General features: G+C 32.0%; 2 protein-coding genes across 7 annotated transcripts in view; one reads left to right on the top strand and one right to left on the bottom strand.

The window, feature by feature from the left end:
• Positions 1–1593: 1593 nt before the first annotated feature.
• On the bottom strand, positions 1594–1944 carry LOC111710382 (uncharacterized). The gene has a single exon (XM_023484460.1). The coding sequence runs from the start codon at positions 1942–1944 to the stop codon at positions 1594–1596; it is 351 nt and encodes a 116-aa protein (XP_023340228.1).
• A 548-nt stretch (positions 1945–2492) lies between these two features.
• LOC111710381 (high affinity cAMP-specific and IBMX-insensitive 3',5'-cyclic phosphodiesterase 8A) overlaps positions 2493–22811 on the top strand; it is a 67150-nt gene continuing 46831 nt past the window's right edge. The window contains exons 1-5 of one of the 6 annotated variants that reach the window (XM_023484456.1): positions 2493–2589; positions 4108–4154; positions 10860–10906; positions 11617–11667; positions 14256–14409. In XM_023484456.1, the coding sequence (XP_023340224.1) occupies positions 11618–11667; positions 14256–14409 (204 nt within the window). In that variant the 5' untranslated portion in view covers positions 2493–2589; positions 4108–4154; positions 10860–10906; position 11617. Of the gene's footprint in view, positions 2590–3776; positions 4162–10859; positions 10907–11616; positions 11668–14255; positions 14410–16813; positions 16988–18297; positions 18351–22811 lie in introns of those variants that run through there. The other 5 variants (XM_023484453.1, XM_023484452.1, XM_023484454.1 and 2 more) reach the window with 5 other exon arrangements.

Below are 22811 nucleotides of genomic sequence, written 5' to 3'. Positions count from 1 at the left end.
GGTGCTGAGCCCCCCCCCCCCTTAAAAGAAAAAAGATCAAAGAAAATCCAGAAATTTTATATATTTGGCGAATTTGAGTTAATTTACATTCTACAGTATTTGTGATAGGAAATTTTGCAATTGTAACAAATATAGCACAGACTATTTGTTTGCTTCGATTTTCTTTTAAAAAGACATGATGCAAAGAATCTTGTAATTAATGGAATTTTTATATATCTTAAAATGTGATACAGAGGTTGGAACTTTTTTTAGAGTATTAAAAGGACTGTAAAGGAAAAAATTAAAGGGGGTATAGGATGAAATCTGAGAATCTCAGGATACATATAAAACATCTATCTGATGTTCCTGTCTCGAGAAATAGATATAAAAAATCAAATTTATACGAAAATTCACATATTGCAATTTTGTGTAGAAGTTGTAGTATTAAGTAGATTATATTAAAAAAATATATGCAACCAATCTGAAAACTACGATATCCCACGGAGCCTGAGAATCTAAGGTTTGCTCCTATTATAACTGTCAAATTTTTATTTCGCATTTTAGATATATTAAATTGATTAGCTTCCATAGCAGCAAATTCCTTCACAGCAGATTCGAGCTTCTCGGCGTCTAACCTTCTAGCTTTAGCAAAAACTGGTGGACCAGGAGTAGTTGGAACAGAATGATGAACCGGATACTTAGTATCAGCAGCGCTAAACCCCTTAGAATAGATCACATCTGGATACTCAGCTAAAAGATCTCTAAACTCTTCTTTGGTTGATGCAGCATACAGTTCTGAATGTTTACCCGGTTTACCAAGTGAGGAAGCGGCAGGTATTGGTTCCAGGGTTGAAGCATCTGAAAGGCAGGAACCAGCTACATCCACTAGCAGATGGTGATGGCAGAGAAAACCAGATCCAAGGATGGGCATGGAAACATCAGCAAGGAGAAAGGACCACTCAAACCGGCAGGGACCAAACTGGAGAGCTATATGAGCTGGAACCAAAAGTGTTCATAGCGGTACCGTCAGCGGTTCCCAGCTGAACACCCACACTAAGAACATGAGGATGGTGAGGACAGTGTGGGAACACTGAGATAGAGGCTCCAATGTCAACCAGAAACTTATGTGAGGAAAGAGAGTTCTTTACAAATATAAGGTTTGAGGCCGTAGAATCAGCGGGAATAGAGTTTAATAAATCCCCACTGCTAACTAGTTTCCTGAACAGGAACAGCAAGCTCGACACTGGCTAGCCTCATCCCCCCATTGGCAGTGATACCAACAAACTCCAGAAGAACTAGCTCTACTACCATCTTCAGGAACTGAGGAACGATTGGTAGACCTGGGAACCTGTGAACAATATCTAGATTTTGTGGACGAGTTTCTGCCTGGCAAAGCATACACATCCTCACACTGCTCAGATAAAACTTGTACAGGGATGCTGCATCCACGAACCATCCACAACTCGTCAGCACCAAGAGCCATTCCACGGGGGTCACTGATGGGCTCAGAGAGCAAATGTGCCCGGATATCAGCTGGGAGATGGTCCATAAACAAACCTCTAAAGAAGAATCCTTGCTTCTCGTCTTCAGGGAGGAGGACCAACATTTGTCAATCTACTGCAAGGAGCGTTGGTCGTATAACAATGGCAAACTCTGCAAAGCCTGGTATCCCTGTAAGTCACTCAGGGAGTGCATTTGAATGAGGCGTCTCCTTGACGCTTCATAAGGCTTGGCAGGAGGAGCACAAACTAGGTCCAGGAGTCTAAAAGCCACATCCTGGGGTAACGAAGAAACACATTGGGTAAATTTAGTGTGAGAGGCTGTTATCCTCTTGACTTCAAACTGGGCCTCTGCTTGGAGAAACCTGACCTCTTGAGAATCGGTCCAAAAGGATGAAAGTTTCACAAAAACCGTTGTCAAAGGGATTGCAGCCTCGATCATGTCACTTCCTGGCTCTTCCATCATCTTGTCAATTGCTACTTGAAAATGCTGGAAATAAACTGAAATAGACTCTCAAATTGCTGAAAACCTTACTTTGGTACTGGGTGTGGAAAAAACAGGGACTTGGTCGAAACCAATTTTGGGTACATTGGTGAGAGAAAATTTGTAGTTGTCAGCAACAAAATCACATTGGGGTCACCAAATGTAGCGACGCAAAAAAGAGATAAATGTATGGACTGTATATACTTTGAGGTTTAAAGTACAAAATGGGAAAACTATCTAAATCATTTATTTTTGGTTTGGTTTCTTGGTCCGTAGGTGGAAGAACAACTCCTAACTCATCCACATGTTTATAAAAAAAACATCCGGGAAGAACACAAGAGAAGAGAAATTATATGAATTAAAGAAAATTAGCCCCGTTCATGACGGATAGAACAGAACAGTGTCGCTGAGATTAGTATTTACTGTGTATATACATTACAATTTACAAGATACCGGGGTCTCTCTCTCTCTCTCTCTCTCTCTGGCTCGGATTTATCCTCTGAGTTCTCTCTAGTCTACAGTTCTAGAGTTGAGTGCTCAGTCTAAATCTGACAGTATTGTGAACCTTGTGTGAACTTGTTTCTTATTAAACTAACTTGATCAATTCATAATTCCATACATGGACATGTAGGTTTACAATAAGTTTGGTAAAATCATGCTAATATATGCTCAATGCTCATTCTCAGTTCTTAAGTTTTACAGTAAATTATCTTAAAACGTTTCTCTTTTGGCTTTCAATTAAAATATAGATTAGGTTTTTATAATTATAAATTTGTCATGAGTTGTTTATCTGCGAAGTTCATGGATTTATTTTTCAATCCCAAACGTCACTAAGTATTCATGGAACTTGAAAAACTTTCAATTATGATTTAATAAGTTTAGAGAAACCAGATTTTTCATTTAAATGAAATTCTAAATTTTACAAAATTAATAATATCTTTCCTATTTCACATAAATTCTATGTGCTCTGAAAAGTTCAATAAATTTTCTAGACTGGATTGACTATTTATAATGTTTCACGTATTCACTTAAACTTTTTTTTGTAGCCATAGACATAAGAATTTTAGAACTTTTAGTACTTGTTTTTGGCTTCAATTGTTAAGAAGAAATTGGAATAACTCTTGTCAATTTTTTTGTGAGAGCTTGGCAACCTTTGGATCCTGGTGATTTTATTTTCTCATAGTTTATTAAAATACTTCAATTGTTTGGTCTACAAGATATAGACCTCGTAATCTCTTGATCAGTCAAAACTAGTTGAAAACTGGACCTGAAACTGAACCTTAATCAATGTTTCCTACCTGAACCTGAACCTTGCTCCATAAGACCTGAACTTAAACCTTGCCCCTTATAACATGAACCTAAACCTCGATCCTTATATCAGACCTGAACCTAAGCCTTGCTCCTTATATCAGACCTGAACTTACACCTTGATCCTTTTATCACCCTTGAACCTGAACTTTGATCATTATATCAGACCTGAACTTGAACCATGATCCTTAAAACAGACCTGAAACTAAGCCTTGGTCCTTATATCAGACATGAAGCTGAACCTAGATCATTATATCAGACCTGAACCTAAGCCTTAATCCTTATAGCAGACTTGAAACTGAACCTAGATCGTTATTTCAGACCTGAACCTGAACCTTGCTCCTTTATCATACATTAACAGCTAAACCTTGATCCATATATCAGACCTGAACCTGAACCAATCATGGAACGGAATTTTTCTCCTTAAGTCAGATCCGAACCTTAAGTTACACAGTATTTGACTTAAAACTTGATCATAAAAACCTAGAATTTGAACTCGTATCATTAAACCTTAACCATTCTTCAAAAACATCTGAATTCTACTCCTTTAAACCTTATGCTATGAATGGTCCTATTAAATATGAACCTTTTTTCTCTTAGACATGAACCCTGATCCTACTAAACCTGACTCTGCTCCTCTTAAACCTAAACTCTGCTCCTCAAAAATCTGAGATCCTTTCCTGCTGAATCTGAAACCTGCTCCTCCTAAACCTGAACTCTGCCCCTCTTAAACCTAAATCCTGCTCCAACTAAGCCTAAACCCTGCTCCTCCTAAACCTGAACCCTGCTCCTACTAAACCTGGACCCTGGTTTAGAAACCAAATCTTCTATTTCTAGACATATATGGTTTGTTGATGAAGACAGGATCTTAATACTGCTGTAACGTAACAGGTTTCTAACATTTATTTACCTTCTCTCTATCTTTCTATAAATTTATCTCACTTTCTTTCTACTTTATATCTGTCTATGTAAATTATGCCAATGGAAGGTAAGTACTAAATACCATACATATATTATGTATACTAGCTTGGGAACCCAGCGTTGCCCAGGGTACTCATAGTTACTCCCGCCGTTCACCCCCGCTTGGTCTTAAATTACGATTTTAGCTATTATTCCCTATAAAAGTCGATCAACTCAACTTAGATTCTCAAAAAGCTAAGAAGTCATTATCGGACAAATAGACAAACAGAGATTAGATTCATCTTTATAGATACCTAAGTATATTTTATCTATATATCTACCTCTCTCTCTATTTCTGAAAACAGAGATTAGATTCATCTTTATAGATACCTAAGTATATTTTATCTATATATCTACCTCTCTATCTATTTCTGAAAACAGAGATTAGATTTATCTTTATAGATACCTAAGTATATTTTATCTATATATCTACCTCTCTATCTATTTCTGAAAACAGAGATTAGATACATCTTTATAGATACCTAAGTATATTTTATCTATATATCTACCTCTCTATCTATTCATCTTTATAGATACCTAAGTATATTTTATCTATATCAACCTCTCTCTCTATTTCTGAAAACAGAGATTAGATTCATTTTTATAGATACCTAAGTATATTTTATCTATATCTACCTCTCTATCTATTTCTGCAAATATATGAATTTAAACCCTTTATTATTGATATGCTATGATCATTATGACCTTGATGTGTCTAAAATTTAACGATTGATAAAAAATTTAGATAAAGTTATTTAGATACAATTTCTGATAAATATTTGTGTTCTGATGTATCAATTTTACAATAAGTATAATCAGCAGAATTTTAATTTGATGAACTAAATGGTAAAGAAAACAAAGGGACTGTTAGCGAAGTTTAAAGTAACTTTCCTTTATAAATAAAAAAATTAGGGTCAGTTGGGGAAGAATCGCTAGAAACCTCAATATCTTTGTTTACATTAAAAGTGTACTGCAGTACAAACTCAGTGTTCATATTCTTCCCAAAAACGGCTTGGATATTTTTGAAGACAAAAAATGTAAGTTTCTGGTGTATTTTCCTCTGTCTAAAAATAAATATTGAAAGGCCCCATGATCGGAGAAAACTCTTATCAAACCTAAAAAAAAATCTTTTATTTGTAGAAACTAATAAAAGTCTGTGATTTTTGATTTTTTGACTACACCTTAAATAGTAATTGAATATTATTTGTGTATACAAATATACGTTTTTATTCAAAAATTCAAGGGAATGACAATATTTAGATTTTCTTTCTCACGTACTTTAAAACAACAAAATATGATTTCAATATAACGTACTTTAATACAACAAAATATTATCTTTCCTAATCTTTAATCTTCTGTTCATCGATCTTATTTTCAATAACGAAAACAACCATGGATGATAATCATGATAATAATTAAATTTAAAATTAATTCTGATTCAGAACTAATATCATGCTTCACAAACTATAAGGACGGTGAGTACCATGTACTTTTCCCTTTTCTTTGTTATTTACATTGTGCACTAATTGTATGTCAATCAAGACGTCATCTGCTTTATGAGTAATGCACGTCATATGATTATGGTCGATATCAAGATAACACAATATTCTAAATTGATATATGATATAGAAACTATTTGAGAAAATTGGCAGATTTTCATTTCCACTCTGTTTTAATCTATCATTTATGGTTAGGCCTTTTGAGGCGCAACAAGCTAAAATAGATATGCTAGAGTCGAGTGCTGCAGATAGGTTAGAGCCGAGCGCTGCAGATATGTAAGAATCGAGAGCTGCAGACAGGTAAGAGCCGAGCGCTAAAAATAGCTTTGAGCCGTACGTTGCAGTTAAGTAAGAATCGAGCGCTAGAGATATGTTAGAGCTGAGCGCTTCAGATATGATAGATTAAATGGTTAGTAAGACATTTTCTGAAAGAGCAAGTGACATATAATTATGGACAAGAGCAGTTGACGTAAAGGCAAATATCGGGCTCTAGAGGAGCTAGGGCTACAGAGAAAATGTTGTGTACAGTCAAAATAAAGATCAAATGGACCATGGAATATGGAGCATATGAGAAAAGAGCTAGTGCTTGGTTGTGCATTATTTTAGATTTAATTTTGGGATTACTTTTAAATCTTATTACAGCTTCTTTAAAATCAAACTTCTTAAATTAATGTTAATAGTAAGAATACATACTTTTATAAAGACTACGCTTTTTGGGCGCTTCGTGCGCATCTTCTATTTAAAATTTTAATTGTGTTTTTTTCTGTGAACATCTTCACTTTATGCAATATAAAACAAGAACAAAAAAAGTTTGTTTGTTTTATTTTTTGTAACTGATAAACGGCAAACTGGCTGAACCGATCGAGTCCAATTTTTTTTGGCCCGAGGGAAGGTTGATGGATGCTCAGAATTACAAAAAATATGTCTCTAACAATTTTATATTTTCAAAAAATATTATTTAATCCGCGAATTTTTTTTGTTATTGTTTTATATTGTACAAAGAGAAGATGCTCACAGATAAAGCCACAGTTAAAAGTTGAAATCTATAAAAAGCCTAGTATTATATTTTCATTAATTGAGATTGATATTACTGAAAAACTAATTTCAGTGGAAAAAAACCTCTGGAAAGTTCCAATAAAAACTTAAAAATTAGAGTTTCAGATAATAAAAAACGTAAGTTAAGTTCTGATAATTCTGATGATTAGTGTTGTTACGCTCGACATAATAATTTATCAGGTTTTCAAGGTATCTCTTTCATCAAGGTTGTAATTCAAGCCTATTTTCTTGATTCAGTTCACAGATTTATTAACCCTAATAGTTTTATCTTTAAAATACAATACACGTACATTGTACAATCCAACATTGTACCTGTACAGTGGGAATATAGTGATTAGTGCATGCGCCATTGTAACTTTTTAAATTTAAATTGATCAAAATGAGTGAAATAGTAAAGCTTAAAACCCCATGTATTTTCTCTAATTAACATCCTGGAAACGTTCTTCTAAAATTGTTTATTTTTATTATATTGGGTTAAATTGTTGCGTTGTAGCATTAGTACAGTGTGACAAAGCATTCTAAATTAACAGTGTGGCTGTTCACAAAATCTGATAAGATTAGATAAACTTTTTTACTTAGTTGTAGCTATTATACCGTTTTGCTCTCTACACTGTGATTTTGAGTAAAAGAAAAGGTTGAGGAGGTATTAATATTGAATCCACAGTATAATCTATCCGTATTCTGTGCACATATATCTGATTTCTGTGCACTGCATATATAATAAATGTATCTGTATCTTTGTATTCATCACTCTCCACTAAAAGCCACTAAAATTGCTGCAAATCCCTGCAATATACATCGAAAGCTTAATTGGTGGTATATCTATAAATTTTGTACACTTGTATCTTTATCTATCTGTATTTTTTGCATTATCTATAAATATATATATTTGTATTCTATGCATTATCTATAAACTATCACTATGATGTGGACTCAGGGGTGGATAAAGGATTTAAGTGAGGGGCCGGGGTGTTAGATTTATTTAGGAACAAAAAAATCAAGATTTAGGAACCAAAAGACGCGCCGCAGGTGAATTTTTTTTTGACTGAAAAGACTCAAAAAGAGTTAAAATTTATGACTTAAGACTAAAAAACTAGATTTTTAACTTATCACACATTATAGTTTATTAAGATAGATATTTTTCCTGTTCTTTCCCTTTAGTGCTGTTGAGAAGCTATTCTGAAAATAGGAACAAAAATAAAGGATTAGGACAGGGATTTAGGGTCTAGGGTCGGACACACTGTTAGGAACAGGAACAATAATAGGAACATTAAGCAAGTTAAGAACAATAAGAAATTACTAGTTATACTTAAATGCATTAAAATTATGAACAATATTACCATTTTGATTAATGAGTATTGATTAAGGAACATTATTAGATAGGAAAAAATTTTATAACATAAGTCTAGTTTCTTATAAAGTTTTAGCAAAAAACTTAAATTTTTGAATTCCAATATCTTAGCGACCTGATGTTGTACACATTTGATATTTCAAACTTAGATAAGTTGAGCTAACATAATTCATAGTTTGAAGTATCTACGACATTTGGTTTGAACAATACAAGGACTACAAAATCAGAGTTTGTTGCAAAGACTCAATTCCTTTCTACATTTATCGTTCACATTAACTTGTAGATTTTTAAATCAAATTCAAGATGTGCATTGTGCCGCGTATTAACACCAATAAAACCAAAACACATATAACTTACATCGTTAGTTATATTTATATTTAACAAGCATGACAAATATTTTTTTCGTCGTTCTGATGATTCAATTATTCAATAAATATTATGATTCCATTAAATAATCAATAGCTTGAAAAAGAGGTACACATACGATTTATCAAATTGGGAACATTTTTGCCTCGAAGGTCCTGCCAACCCTGAAGTGCACTATCTCTTTATCTGAATAATATATATGTGCAATATTATTATCTATTTATCTGTAATCTACAGCACTGTCTATCTACCTGAATCATGTGCATCATCTATCAACATATAAAATATCTAATCTAATCTAATCTAATAATTTATTTTTCCGTTGAAAATATGACCGGTTGTGCATAAAAATTACATATCTATATGATTTCTTCTAAAAATAGAAACAAAAATCTGAAAATAGAAAGCTGACCCCTTGGCAGAGAAAACTGGTATAATATATATATATATATATATGTGTGTGTGTATTGTCTATCTATCCAATCCATATTCAGTGCTTTAGTAATCAAACTATATTTATAAATAATCTATTTATCTAAATTTTGTTTACTTTCTATCTATCTGTATCATGTGACGTGTCTACTTTTCTGTAATCTGTGCATTATCTATCTATTTATATTCTGTGTAGTATCTTTCAATCTGTATCATGTGAACTATATATCTGTATCATGTGCACAATTTATCTACCTGTATTCTGTGCTTTATCTGTGAAATTTTATTTACACATCACCTGTATTATTTACATTATCTATATCTATCTGTTTTCTGTGTATTATCTATATTTTGGTATTACGTGCATTATCTGTCTATCTCTATTCTACCCACCATCTATCTATCTGTATTCTGTGCACTGTAAAATGTGCATCTGGACGAATTTATGAAAGTCTTAACAATAAAATGTGGGATATCTGTTTTGTCTCATTGCACAGTGCACACTGCATCATGCCTTAGATTAAAGTTCATAATAAAGGTAGCTAAAAAAAATTGGATTTTGTTACATCACGTGACGCCACTATTTGCACTGTAAAAATTTAAACAAGGTTCCTATTTTATATTCTGTAGAAACCAAATATAATATAAAATCCAAAAGTTTTATGAATAAACTTTTTGGACATTATTAACAACAGTTTTTTCTTTTTTCTCTCCCTTTTTCACATACATATTCAAGAGAATCAGACAGTGCACAGTGGTTTCGTTTCAGCAGATCCGGAACTCCACACTCCAAAGTTCTTTACTGATAAAATTTACTTTAGGACGCTTCGCTCCCATCTTCGTGGATTTTCAAAATTTTCAACAGTTGAATTTTGTTAGAGGCAAATTTTCTAAATTTGATCATTCATAAACCTTCTCTGGGGTCACCAAGGTCCAACAAAAAATTTGGGCCCGATCGGTTCAGCCGTTTTGACGTTTATTAGACACATACAAACAAAACAAACAGACAGACAAGCAAAGTATATATATTGATGCAGTGTGCAGTTTGCAATGCGTATCCTTTAGTTTTTAAAACGTTTTAAATTTCTTTAATCTATCTGATAATAACAATTCCGCTTTCTTAATTTAATCCATTCTACTTTCTCTTGATCAACTCCTTCTACTTTCTCTTGATCAACTCCTTTTACTTTCTCTTGATCAACTCTTTATACTTCCTCTTTTTCAACTCGAAATTTTTGAATTTTCTTTTTTCTGTACTTTCTTATTTTCTTTACCAATTCCAACATTTCTTTAAGAAATATGTACTTATATTAATTAAAACATAGGATGCAACAGAAATCTAAAAATGTTCATCAGAAATTAAAATTTAGATTTTGAGATTTTGTAAATCGGAGAAAAATTTGTTGATGAGGATAAAAGGAAGAACTCCTTTAATTGAGACTTAATTTCCACAAATCTAGACTTATTTCATCTCTCCATCACATAATCTCCTAAAAATACAGAGCCTTCTTCATCTCTTGCAACGGAATTGAGTTCTTGCCACAACCTCTAACCTCTTTATATTTACAACATGATGTCGTGTATATACCTTAAATATTTCATACTAATCATACAATTAATTCTGTTGGATAAAATAATCTGAATTTTAAATATCAAAAGTTTACACCGTCAGGTTGCAAAGTTGTAGGGATTAGAGAATTTGAGTTGTGGCAAAAACTCAATTCCTTAGACTTATTATTATTAATCTCCTTCAGATGAGACTCATTCCATTTAACCACAGGAAAATGCTGAATTGCTGATCCCTACTTTTGACATGATGAAATTTTTCTTTATATTTAGATTAACAATGGAAGGTTTTAAAACCAGAGTTTAAAAATTTCATTGAGTTATTTTTAAATTCTTTTCATGATAATATCTCTATTTTTAGGAAGAGAAGTCAGGGTTAATCCTTATGTATTTAGAAGTATAGCAGGTTAGTGGTTTATATATAGCGGTCTGCAGTCTACATACTGTCTACAGTTTACAGTCTACACAAAGTCTACAGTAAACTGTCTCCATGCAGTTTATAGTTTACAGTCTACATACTGTCTCCAGATACTGTCAACAGTTTACAATCTACACACTGTCTACAGTATACAATCTACAGTGTACAGTCTACAGTATACAGTCTACAGTGTAACAGTCTACTTACTGTCTACAGTATACAGTATGTGAATGTATACAGTATACAGTATACAGTATATACACTGTACCATATATTATACATACAGTATACAGTATACACTACAGGATATACACTAAACAGACTTCAGGGGCGTACGAGGGCTTTTGTTTAGGGGGGGGCACAATTTGCGCAAAAAAAAATTTTTGGTCCCCCCCCTTGGCAACATTGGTCCCCCCCCTTAAAAACCCCTTTTTTGAAAAAATATTAATACCTTTTTTAAATTTTTTCCCCTGTAAACAGTATACAGTATACAGTATACATTACATACAGTCTACATACATCCTATAGTATAAAGTATACATACTGTCTACATGCAGATGTCTATAGTTGTTAAATATTGAGATCGAGATAAATTTGAAGTGTCGCCAGAACTTTATCTTAGGTTTCACTTCCCAACCCACTTATTTTTTTTGTTGCCCTGAAGATAGATAATTGCAGATTATAAATGAACATTTCAGGATGGGAAATGCTCTCGGCTGCGGGGTTTCATGTAAAAATCAATACTCAAGGTATAATTATAAACTTTTTTGACTGTGGTATATTTTCTGACGTTAAGAAAAATTATCATTTTTTATTACTTTTGGTTTCAACAATACTTATCAAAACATAAATTATAAAATAAAAAATAAATTAGACCACTTACAGTTTTCCTATTATTCTTGATAATGTTATTTTAGAATAATTGAAAATTCCAAGTATTTTAATTTGTTTAATTTTGAATGTTAAAAATTCTGTCCTTATTTTTTTTGAAATTTTACAATAAAAGACACAACACCCTTAATATTACTAAAGTAAGTTATGAAAGATATTCAATCGATAAATAATAGCAAATTTTTTCTTCCTGTAGAAAACATTTTACATTTTTGTTCCGAGTTATATAGTTTTACAAGTTCATTAGTCACCATGTGTTTGGGACTTTAAACAATACTGGGATTACAACTCTAGAANAGATTGAGGAAAAATAAGGGGTGGGCGGAGTTGAAAAGGAAGATGCTAGAAGGGAGTGGGGTTTAGGAGTGGAATTAAAAAAAATTCTTTGGAATTAAGGCTAGAAAGCAAGGGGGGGGGGCAGGTTGTTGAGAAGGAAAGAACACAGTTTACTTTAGAATATTTGGTTGTATTAGTAAAATATTTGGTTGTATTAGTAAGATATTTGGTTGTATTAGTAAAATTCTTGAAATATGTAATTCAATAATTCAAACTCTTCACATTTATGTAAAATTGAAAACAGTGCACTGAAGTGTGTTGAGTCCTTGGCTGTTTAAATAGAAGATTAACACTTAAATCTTCTTCTACTCCATAATATCTTTCAGTCACAGATTTCACCGACAGGATTAGGAAGCTAGTTTTCGGTTTGTTTGTTGCAGGACACTGTACAGTTTACATTGCACAACCTCATCCAATTTGTACAATACACTGAGAAAGGGGGGTCTCGCGTCCCCGCCCCCCCCTTAGAGATTGAAAAAGGAAAATTTACAGTGTAAAAACAGTAGAAAATGTTGAAAAACATAATTCTTTTTTGTAACTGATACGAAATTGTAAGATTTTATTCTAGAAAAAGTTTTGCCTAAGAATATTACGAATTGCAAACCATAACTGTCTCTCGTCCCCGTTTCCTCGGCTCCTTTGGCTATAATTTCTACCAAATAATGTACCATAGGTGGCAACAGAGAAATGGACCAATAATACATGACGTCACAAGTGTCAAATATAATAAGGAAAACAACATTTTCTCCCATTTGTTTGTATGTTCCCAAGATTAAATAAAGCAGTGTAAAAACAGAAAAAAAGAACACAAAATTGCACTCATTTCACTTTATTATCACTGTTAGTAATAATTTTGTCGGACACATAAAACTGTTGACACTTGTGACGTAAGAATATAGTTTCACTGAGAGTGTACAAATTCTACGTTGCCATCTATTGTGCTTGACAATCTAAATGATTTCTACAAACGATTACGATTTAAAAACAACGACTATACGTGCGTTTTCAGCGTTTCATTTGATTTCTGCCTAAATACAAAGTTGTAAATTATTAATTGTTAATTCTGACACATAGAAATTTCTATTTTTCAATCTTGAAAATAAATTGTGTTTTATCAATTGGTATGTGTGGAAGAAAGGTGGGTAGGGTTACTGTTTACCCCTAAAGAGTTTCTGTTCTTTTTGTATAAATGTTTAAATAGTTTACTAATTGTGTTTAGTATACGTGCCTTGAATATTGAAAACGAAAAGTGTTTAGCATTCTCAATACTCATTTATACTTATATTAGTAAGCAGGTTTATTTTGAGATGTTTTAAAAAAGCGAAAGTCCTCAGCCACCCACACTCTGTACGTTGATCTATGGTTTGCTCTTAGATAAGTGTTGTACGCTGTACAGTTTACAGTATGGTTCAAGCATATTTTTGGCGTACTTCAGTGTTTTTGACTTTGAACTCTTATACTTTAACAATGTAGAGCGGAACTGTTTTAATCAGCTGACTTGTATTTCTGCGATCTTTCAGTGGCCGAAAACAGATTTGTGTTTTCTTATGATTAAGATATTTTTTCCGACTTATTTTGATCCATTGAATCATAAAAGAATTAACAATTCAAAAGTTCCAATAATTGTATGCTCAGAGCCTAAAACTAAAGAACGAAAAGTTACAACAAATGTTAAGTTTCAGCTAAAATGCCACTTCTGACTTAATTTAAACCTGAATTTTAAGCCCGAAAATATCCGCATTCATTTTTGCAATATTTCCATGCCTGAAAATAATTTAATCTGTCGATTTGAATTTATAAATCTCTTTTCCGTAATCTGGAATAAATAAATACATCGTGTACGTATCTAATAAAAAATATATTTTTTACTTTTCAGTTTTCGTACTGCAATAATGCAATTTTGTGAAGAAATTGAAATCTCTGTCGATCCGTAATCTCCGTAATTCTGATTGGTTCATATTTTCCGCGGGAAATTCAAATTTTCCTTCAGGGTTAAATTTAGAACGCCCGGTTAATATTTAAGTAGCAACTCATTATTATTCAGAACTTTTAAGCTACAACTTAAATTTCCCGCATTCTATAGTTTTATATTCAGCTTTATTGATTTCAGAGAAAATTCGTTTACTGCTCCGCCACTAAGAGGTCCTGATAGGGATTTTGGTGTACAGCCCCTTCATCAAGGTGTACAGCCCCTTCATCAAGGTGTTCAACCCCTTCATCAAGGAGTTCAGCACCTTCATCAAGGTGTTCAACCCCCGCATCAGGTAGGAGATTCACGTTTGCCAGACATACTCTGATCTGGTATAATTTCTGTCCAGTTTCACAGACACATATTCTTTAGATCCTTTATTGTACTAACATTAAAATCTATTAACGATTCATTTTATGCCATGAAAACTCCATTTAAGCGAGCGTCGGAAATACTAATTAAATATTTAAATTGATAAATTGATACTATCTATATATTTACATAGATAGCTAGATAGTTAGATAGAAGAATAGATCTTGTTATATAAAAAAGCTAAAAAGTACAATTAACTATTTATTATAGAACATCTATTATTTAAAAAAACCCATTAAACTTAATTAGAAAATACATAAATGTAAAAAGACGATTAAATATTTAGAAAGAAGTGTTTCTTATCTCTCACCTGAATTAGTGCATATTTATTGCGTAAAGATAAACATGAGAAGGAGAGCAGAGAGGAATCAACAAACAAACATCAATATAACAAGACTGCATGCTGGGTCTAGGGAGGGGAGGGGGATACAAGCGCCAATAATACTTTTTCTTCCAAACCATAATCTTTTCTTTTCCTTCCAAACATACGCCTAGTTATTAAAACACTGTTTTTCCAATGCGACCGACCTACAACAAAGGAATTAAGTCTTTGCCACAAACTCAAACGTTCTAATCCCCATAGATTTTCAACCTTTTGAATGGTGTAAACCTTTGATATTTCAAACTTTGATTATTTGATCTAACATTGTTTGAAATATCTGTACGATATCGGGTTGCAAAGATATAAGGATTAGAAAATCAGAGTTTGTGACAAAAACTCAATTCCTTTACTTTCTGATTTATAATCAACTCCTAATTTTTTCCTTTCATAAATTTTGTTAACTGTTTGACATTTGTAATGTATTTTTTTCTTGAAATTTTGATCTGTTTCGAAAGGTGACAGATTTGAGACAAAGGTGACAGATTTGAGACAAAGGTGACAGATTTGAGACAAAGGTGACAGATTTGAGACAAAGTTTGATAAATAATCGTAGAAAAACGTGGCACAATTAGGCTCCGCCTCTCCCTAGAGGTAGGCAGCCAAACTATATTAATTGGACACCAATCAACCAAATAACCAGTCAACCAATCAACCAATTACACCAACTAACCAATTAACCAGTCAACCAATTAACCAATTAACCGATTAACCAGTCAACCAAACAACCAAACAACCAATTAACAAATCAACCAATCATATCAACACACCAACTGTCAAAATAAAAAAATGGTTGATAATAATTTTTGATTAAAAGTTATGATTGAATACGGAAAAAACAAAACTTTCAACTTTTTAGGATTTTGACAACGACATAAAAGTCAATTTTTTTCTTTTTCTAATCTAAAAGAATTTTGCTTATTGGTGTGTATTTAATTTATGCATAATATATGTATAGGTAACAAAGCTAATGTTTTCAATTATTGCCAGGGTTGATTGGGAATCCCGGTATAAATTGAATTACTGTGAATGAATATATATGATTTCTAAAATTTATATTTTCAAAAAATCAAGTAAATTCCAGAAATATTTCTGAGATCCAGTCATGAAACTAGTGGCAGAATTTAAAGAATTTGAGCGGCGGTTTAAATTTAAGCCGCGGCTTAAATATGGTTGGTTCCACTTAAAATTGTATCAAATGTTTCAAGATTCAAGCCGGCAATCAATTAAAACTGGTTTTTGAGGGATTTGAGACGTGGCTTAAATTCATTAAATTCGGGCACAGTAGTCTCTGATACAATCAGGGTTCACTCACGTGCTTAATGAGTACTCAGGGCCAATTAAATAGCAAAGACGGCAAGATCTATCAATCTATCTGTCTATTCAATTCGTGTAGTCCAATTAGAGATCTATTTGTAAATTGGCGGCAAAGACTAAAAGATTTCTTTACTTGTATCCAAACTACGTTAGCATACGTTAATTGATACAATCTAAGACATCTCTAGGTTTAAGTTTAAATAATTGTATGATTAATATAATATATGTGTGGTGTATACGTACTACGGAGTGAGGTTCTGAATTCTAAGTTTGATTTGATCAGGTTTGGGTGGTTATAAAGCCCGTATAAAGGCAGTATATGGAGAAATAAATATAAATGCGTCTTTTCTAACTTGACTACTGCGTCGTATGTATTGAATGACTGCGTAAGGAATTGAATCACGGGAACTAATAACCGCTAAAGAATACAGATTAATGGGTGGTTTAAAAAAAATAGTATTTTCGTTGTTGTTTTAAAAAAATAGTTTTTCCACGATTGTTCTGTTCTGCATTTTTAGGACCAAACTTTGAATCCCGTAAATTTATAACGAAATATTTGTTTTGTGTCACCCTAACAGACCTGGCGGCCTATAATATTTGAGCTTACCATATTTCACTTCTGATTCTATTCTCATTTCCACTTCGTCTTTCCTCCTTGTCGCTCCTAGACCTGAAAATCTAGCAAGATTATCGAGTGTTGCTCAACACAAAACTTGAATAGTGAATTCAAGTGTCATAAACAAATATATAGTTTCTAATAAAGAAAATGTGAGACTTTTCAAATTATAGAGTGAATCTTTACACAGTGAGTCCCAATAAACATGAACAATTGTCAATTCAAGGTCCGAATTTAATGAATTTGAGCTGAGTCTTAAATTCACCGAAAACCGGTTTCAATTGAGCGCCGGCTTATTTATTGAAACATTGAATACAATTTTTAGTGGAACTAACCATATTTAAGCCGCGTCTTAAATTTAAGCCGCGGCTTAAATTCTTTAAATTCGGCCTCCGCTGATTTTATTGTGTGTTGGAATATGAATGAAGGATTATAACTAATCCTCCATTTATAAAGTGGGAAAGGATGATTTTTACAGCTTAAATCTGATTATTATACCCGGCTCATTTGACAAACTTATAAGTACTTTTTGAAAAATTTTGGTCATATTACAAGTTTAGAAAAATATTCTGTATCATTTACTTTTATTCAATTCAGTAGTTTTATAGCTTTATTCCAAATTGTTTTAAAGCTGTTTAGAAAACAAAACTTTTAAAAAACTTTTAAACTTTTTGAAGAAGCAGAAGTACAGAGAATGCCAGTCACTGAGAAAAATATATTTTTTGAAAATCTGTCTTTTCTTTAAAAATGTCAAATCAGAGATAACATTTTAAATTAAAACATTAATTTTGTTATAGCCATAGAGAATAGACTATATAGAGAGGAATTTACTAGAAAAAAGTGTAAAACGGCCATTTTGTTGTACTGTTTCCATACTGCAGGTGTACTTCACATATTTATGCTATATAACCTTTTGGGCCCTGGAATATCATTTTATAGAAAATCTAAAATTATTGTTAAAAGAAAACCAAATTATGAAATAGGCTGGTTTTATAATTGACCAATGATCATTTCACATAGACTCTATGCCTTCCACTTGAAAACGATGATTTTCCGTTAAAACTATAAATCAAATGATGTTTTTATTTACCTAATTCATTATAAAGTTTATTTAACAGCTTTAAAAATTTCGAAATTGAAATGAATAGTCTAGGGAACATACTGTATTAATGTACTCTACTGCATATAATTTGTGAACATTTACATGATTTGTACACTTTGAACTCCCTTTCAGGCTGAAAGGGACTGAAAAAATTCATACCGAGAGATTCTTTTAATTCCTCTCTATATATTCTATTCTCTATGGTTTAAGCTTATCAGGGACCAAATTTTATGAACAATTAGAAAAAGTTTAACTCCACGGATTAAGTAAAATCCCTACTCTCGAACATGAAGAGAATTGGTTTAATTTATCAAATCTTGTCCCTGTATAGTTTCGATAAAAATCCAGCATTTCGGAAGAATTGACATAAAGCTTTTGTTTATTGGGACTTACTTAGTATATAGACTTAAGATGGATCCTAATATAGCTCAGTTGTACTACTACTTGCAAGTAAGTAGTAATAGTCTAAACTGTACACTGCATACTTTATTGTACACTGTTATATAAAATAACGAAAATATGCACGCTATTCAATTTGTACAATGTACATCAATGCTAAGCTGAAACAGTTATGTATTAAATCAAGAAAAGTTTAAAACAAATATCTAGTTCATGTTCTAGTCAGGTACATTTCAAGCGAGCTGTACAGTACACATACAGATAATGCTAAACTCGACAGTACACCAAATGAACTGCAGCCCCTTCTAGGGAAAATCTCGTGATGTGGGATTAAACAGATTTTTTCTCTACCCAGTACTCAGATTCATACTTCAATCCCTAAGTCAATAAACATTTTTTAAGGGTTCAGGATGCGAAAAAAAATTAATGGCCCTGGACATCATAAAACTTTGAAATAGGAAGACGTCTGTGAAACTCAATTATGATTTTATAAAGTCCAATGAACTTAAAACAGAGCAATTGTGGAGTCTATAATTTGATTTTCAAGCTACTGGCAAAATTATTTGCTTAATCAACATTAATAAATTTCGTCTTCCGATTCCAATATTTTTTAGGTCCTACTGTATGTACAGCATTTCTCGCTTTATCGTTACTAAATCGTTTTTTAAACACGTTTAAACTTCTTATCAAATTTTTTTAATTTTCTGGTTGATATTAAGGTTTCATGGAATGGAAGCTAAAATGTTAGTTTAAGACTATAGATGGTTTAGCAAAAAAATCTATGTTGTGATGACAAAAGCTTATATGAAAAATGATTAGATATGTAATTTTATGATTAGGGCATAAATGAGTTAATTGTACTATGAACTCTAACCTTAAATATTCTCTACATAATTTAGCCTTTAGACGCATTGAGGTTTCTTGTGACGCAACTTCTGTATTATCATTAATCTGATGCTTGGGCTCAGACTATTTTTGTCATTCTTTTCAACGTCAGAATTTTTTTCCCTTGTCAATTTCTATCATATTTTGGTTTGTACCGTTTTCAGCCATTTTAACATTTAAAATAATTTTTTTGATTTCGCGGTTTTTTTGGTTTCTTGCATTTTTGATTCTCTTAAAAGACTTTTAATAGGTTATTTAATTAAAAAAATTCATACCAATTCAAAATTGTGTTCTTCAAACTTTAAACTGAGAAACTTGTTGATTTCTTAAAAATTATAATTTTTTTTTGACCGTTTTTAATCTCTTTTATTGTGTAGAAACTAAAAGATATGTAAAGTTTTTAGATGCAAAATAATCACTCTCAAATACCGCTGACGAAGTTTTTTTTTCACCACTGCACTTCCAAATTATGAGTCACACTCACTTGTCACAACATACAAAGCTGACCTATCAGTAATATGAAGATACTGTTTAAATCGGCATTCTGGGTTGAATTTTTATTTTATCAAGAAACGTGAAAGTAAAGGGACGTCTTTGAAATGATTTGCGGCATATCAGCGTCAACCTATTTTGTAAAAATAATTCTTAAAACAATAAACACAAAATTGTCTTTGTCCATGGCGCGGTTTGAAAAAATGTGTGATGTCATGTTTAAAATTAGAAAGAGTTTGAATCGGATTTCAATTGAATGAATAGAAAAAAACCAAACTTGAAAGTGTAAAAAAAGCAGATTACATTTTGGAATTGCCAGAAGAAGTGTATTTAGTAATAATTATTTAAAGAAGCTTTATACTGTACAATTAGGAATTAACCAATTATTTCATAGGTCGAAAAACAGTCTCTTAACTGCCATGTTACGTGGGACACCCTTTAGCACAAAGGATGATTGACAGGAATATATTATTTACGCAATATTTGTGCATTAGAAAATTTACGAAACTTAAACTTCACATTTAAGCAATTTCTCGGGGATTTTTAAGATAAAATAATTATGATACAAATAGGTCATTAGTTTTCCATATGGGTCGACCGTAGCTATTTCCAGTACATGGAGGACCCTAAATCATATTTAATATGGGGAGCCCTGAACTATCCCACCATTGTATGCTCTTAACCATTTCTAATTTGGTGGGTGCTGACTGCTAAACTATTTCCAATATGGTGGGTTCTGAACTATTTCCAATATGGTGGGTTCTGAACTATTTCCAATATGGTGGATTCTGAACTATTTCCAATATGGTGGGTTCTGAACTATTTCCAATATGGTGGGTTCTGAACTATTTCCAATATGGTGGGTTCTGAACTATTTCCAATATGGTGGGTTCAGAACTATTTCCAATATGGTGGGCCCTGAAATATTTCCAAAATGGTGGGTTCTGAACTATTTCCAATATGGTGGGTTCTGAACTATTTCCAATATGGTGGGTTCTGAATTATTTTCAATATGGTGGGACCTGAAATATTTCCAATATGGTGGGTTCTGAACTATTTCCAATATGGTGGGCCCTGAAATATTTCCAATATGGTGGGTTCTGAACTATTTCCAATATGGTGGGTTCTGAACTATTTCCAATATGGTGGGTTCTGAACTATTTCCAATACGGTGGGTTCTGAACTATTTCCAATATGGTGGGCCCTGAAATATTTCCAATGTGATGGGCTCTGAAATATTTCCAATGTGATGGGCTCTGAAATATTTCCAATCTGGAGGGACTGAACTATTTTCAAAATGGTGGGACCCTTTTTCCAATTTATGCAGTGGGCCCTATAAAACTATTTCCAATATATGCGGACCCTGAACTATTTCCAATATGGTGGTACCCAAGGTTATAATGCAAGGAAAGTTAATTGCAGTTGCGTATACTCTGCGGATATATTGAAAGTTCTCTCTGGGCGGAATTTGTAAACAAGAATAGATGCATCATGCAGTGTTCGTTTAGTATCCGAGGAGGTTAAAAGCATTAAATTTTAATAATTTTGATAAATTACATAATAGTTTCCTATGTCAAGAATATTTCATTGATTTTTTATGTAAAAGATGGATCCCATTTCAGGCTTCTACATCCGTCTTGTGTTTACATTACTGCTTAGAGACAGTACACTGCAGTACAAACGATGCGTACACCTCTGAAATAATTTTCCTTGCATTATAACCTTGGTGGTACCTGAACTATTTTTGATTTCGTAATACGAGATCTGAATAACTTGATGAATTGCTTTTGTAGAATTCCTTGTTTCTTAAAGAATTTGAAATTGATCATTTTATAATGATTAAAACAAATTTAAGATGCCGAGTTGCCGCCCATGTAAAAAAATGCGCCTGTAAAGCTCACGATATACAGAGATCATAATCATTTTCGTTAAATTAAATCAACCCCAAAAAAATTAAGCACACATATACAAAACAAATCATCACAAAAAACATATCAATGAAACATCTCAAAACAAAACATATCAAAATACAGAACATATGAAAATCATAACATATCCAATACAAAACAGATCACAATGCAAATCATCTCAAAACAAAACATATCAAAACACAGAACATATGAAAATCATAACATATCCAATACAAAACAGATCACAATGCAAACCATCTCGAAAACTAATTTTCAGTTAATAAACCATTTTAGAAAAATATTATTTAAAGAAAAATATAAAATGTTTAGTTCTAATGTGAAAATATAAAATCAGAGAATTTGAATGGCTTTGATTCCTAAAAAAATTTGTATTTGATATATTTGTGTTTTATATGCTTTATTGAAATGTTGTTGTCGTTTGATATATTTTGTGATTTTTTGTGAACTGTTTTGTTGGAATATGTTTTGTATGTGCTCGGGCTCCACAGATTATTATTAGTAGAGAAAAATTGGGGTTGTTAGTTTACGTATTCTTAAAAAGAAGTTATTTTTCCAATGCTTCCTTTGTTTACATTTTAGGGGAAAAATTTCAATCTATTTCTCAGATCATTTAGTATTGATGTGTACGCTGGCAAATTGTCTACTAAATATATGATCTAAATATATCATCTAAATATATGATCTAAATATATGATCTAAATATATGATCTAAATATATGATCTAAATATATCATCTAAATATATCATCTAAATATATGATCTAAATATATGATCTAAATATATCATCTAAATATATGATCTAAATATATCATCTAAATATATCATCTAAATATATGATCTAAATATATCATCTAAATATATGATCTAAATATATGATCTAAATATATGATCTAAATATATCATCTAAATATATCATCTAAATATATCATCTAAATATATGATCTAAATATATCATTTAAATATATGATCTAAATATATGATCTCTAAATATATCATCTAAATATATCATCTAAATATATGATCTAAATATATCATCTAAATATATGATCTAAATATATGATCTAAATATATGTCAAAATCGAAGTTTAAAACAAACCCCTGCACACCCTACAGTATGTATGTGTACTGTATAAACCTCAATTCCTCTTGGACTCCAGGTTTCCTGAGATGAGATGGCTAAGTGTCTATCTTTGTCTATGATGTT

Source organism: Eurytemora carolleeae, unplaced genomic scaffold (assembly GCF_000591075.1).
Source record: "Eurytemora carolleeae unplaced genomic scaffold, Eaff_2.0 scaffold787, whole genome shotgun sequence".
Lineage (NCBI taxonomy): Eukaryota > Metazoa > Arthropoda > Copepoda > Calanoida > Temoridae > Eurytemora > Eurytemora carolleeae.
This window is presented reverse-complemented; position numbering and strand designations above follow the sequence as displayed.

Coding starts and splice junctions, on each gene's coding strand:
- LOC111710382 (XM_023484460.1), bottom strand. CDS start 1,944: ATGATGGAAGAGCCAGGAAGTGACATGATCGAGGCTGCAATCCCTTTG.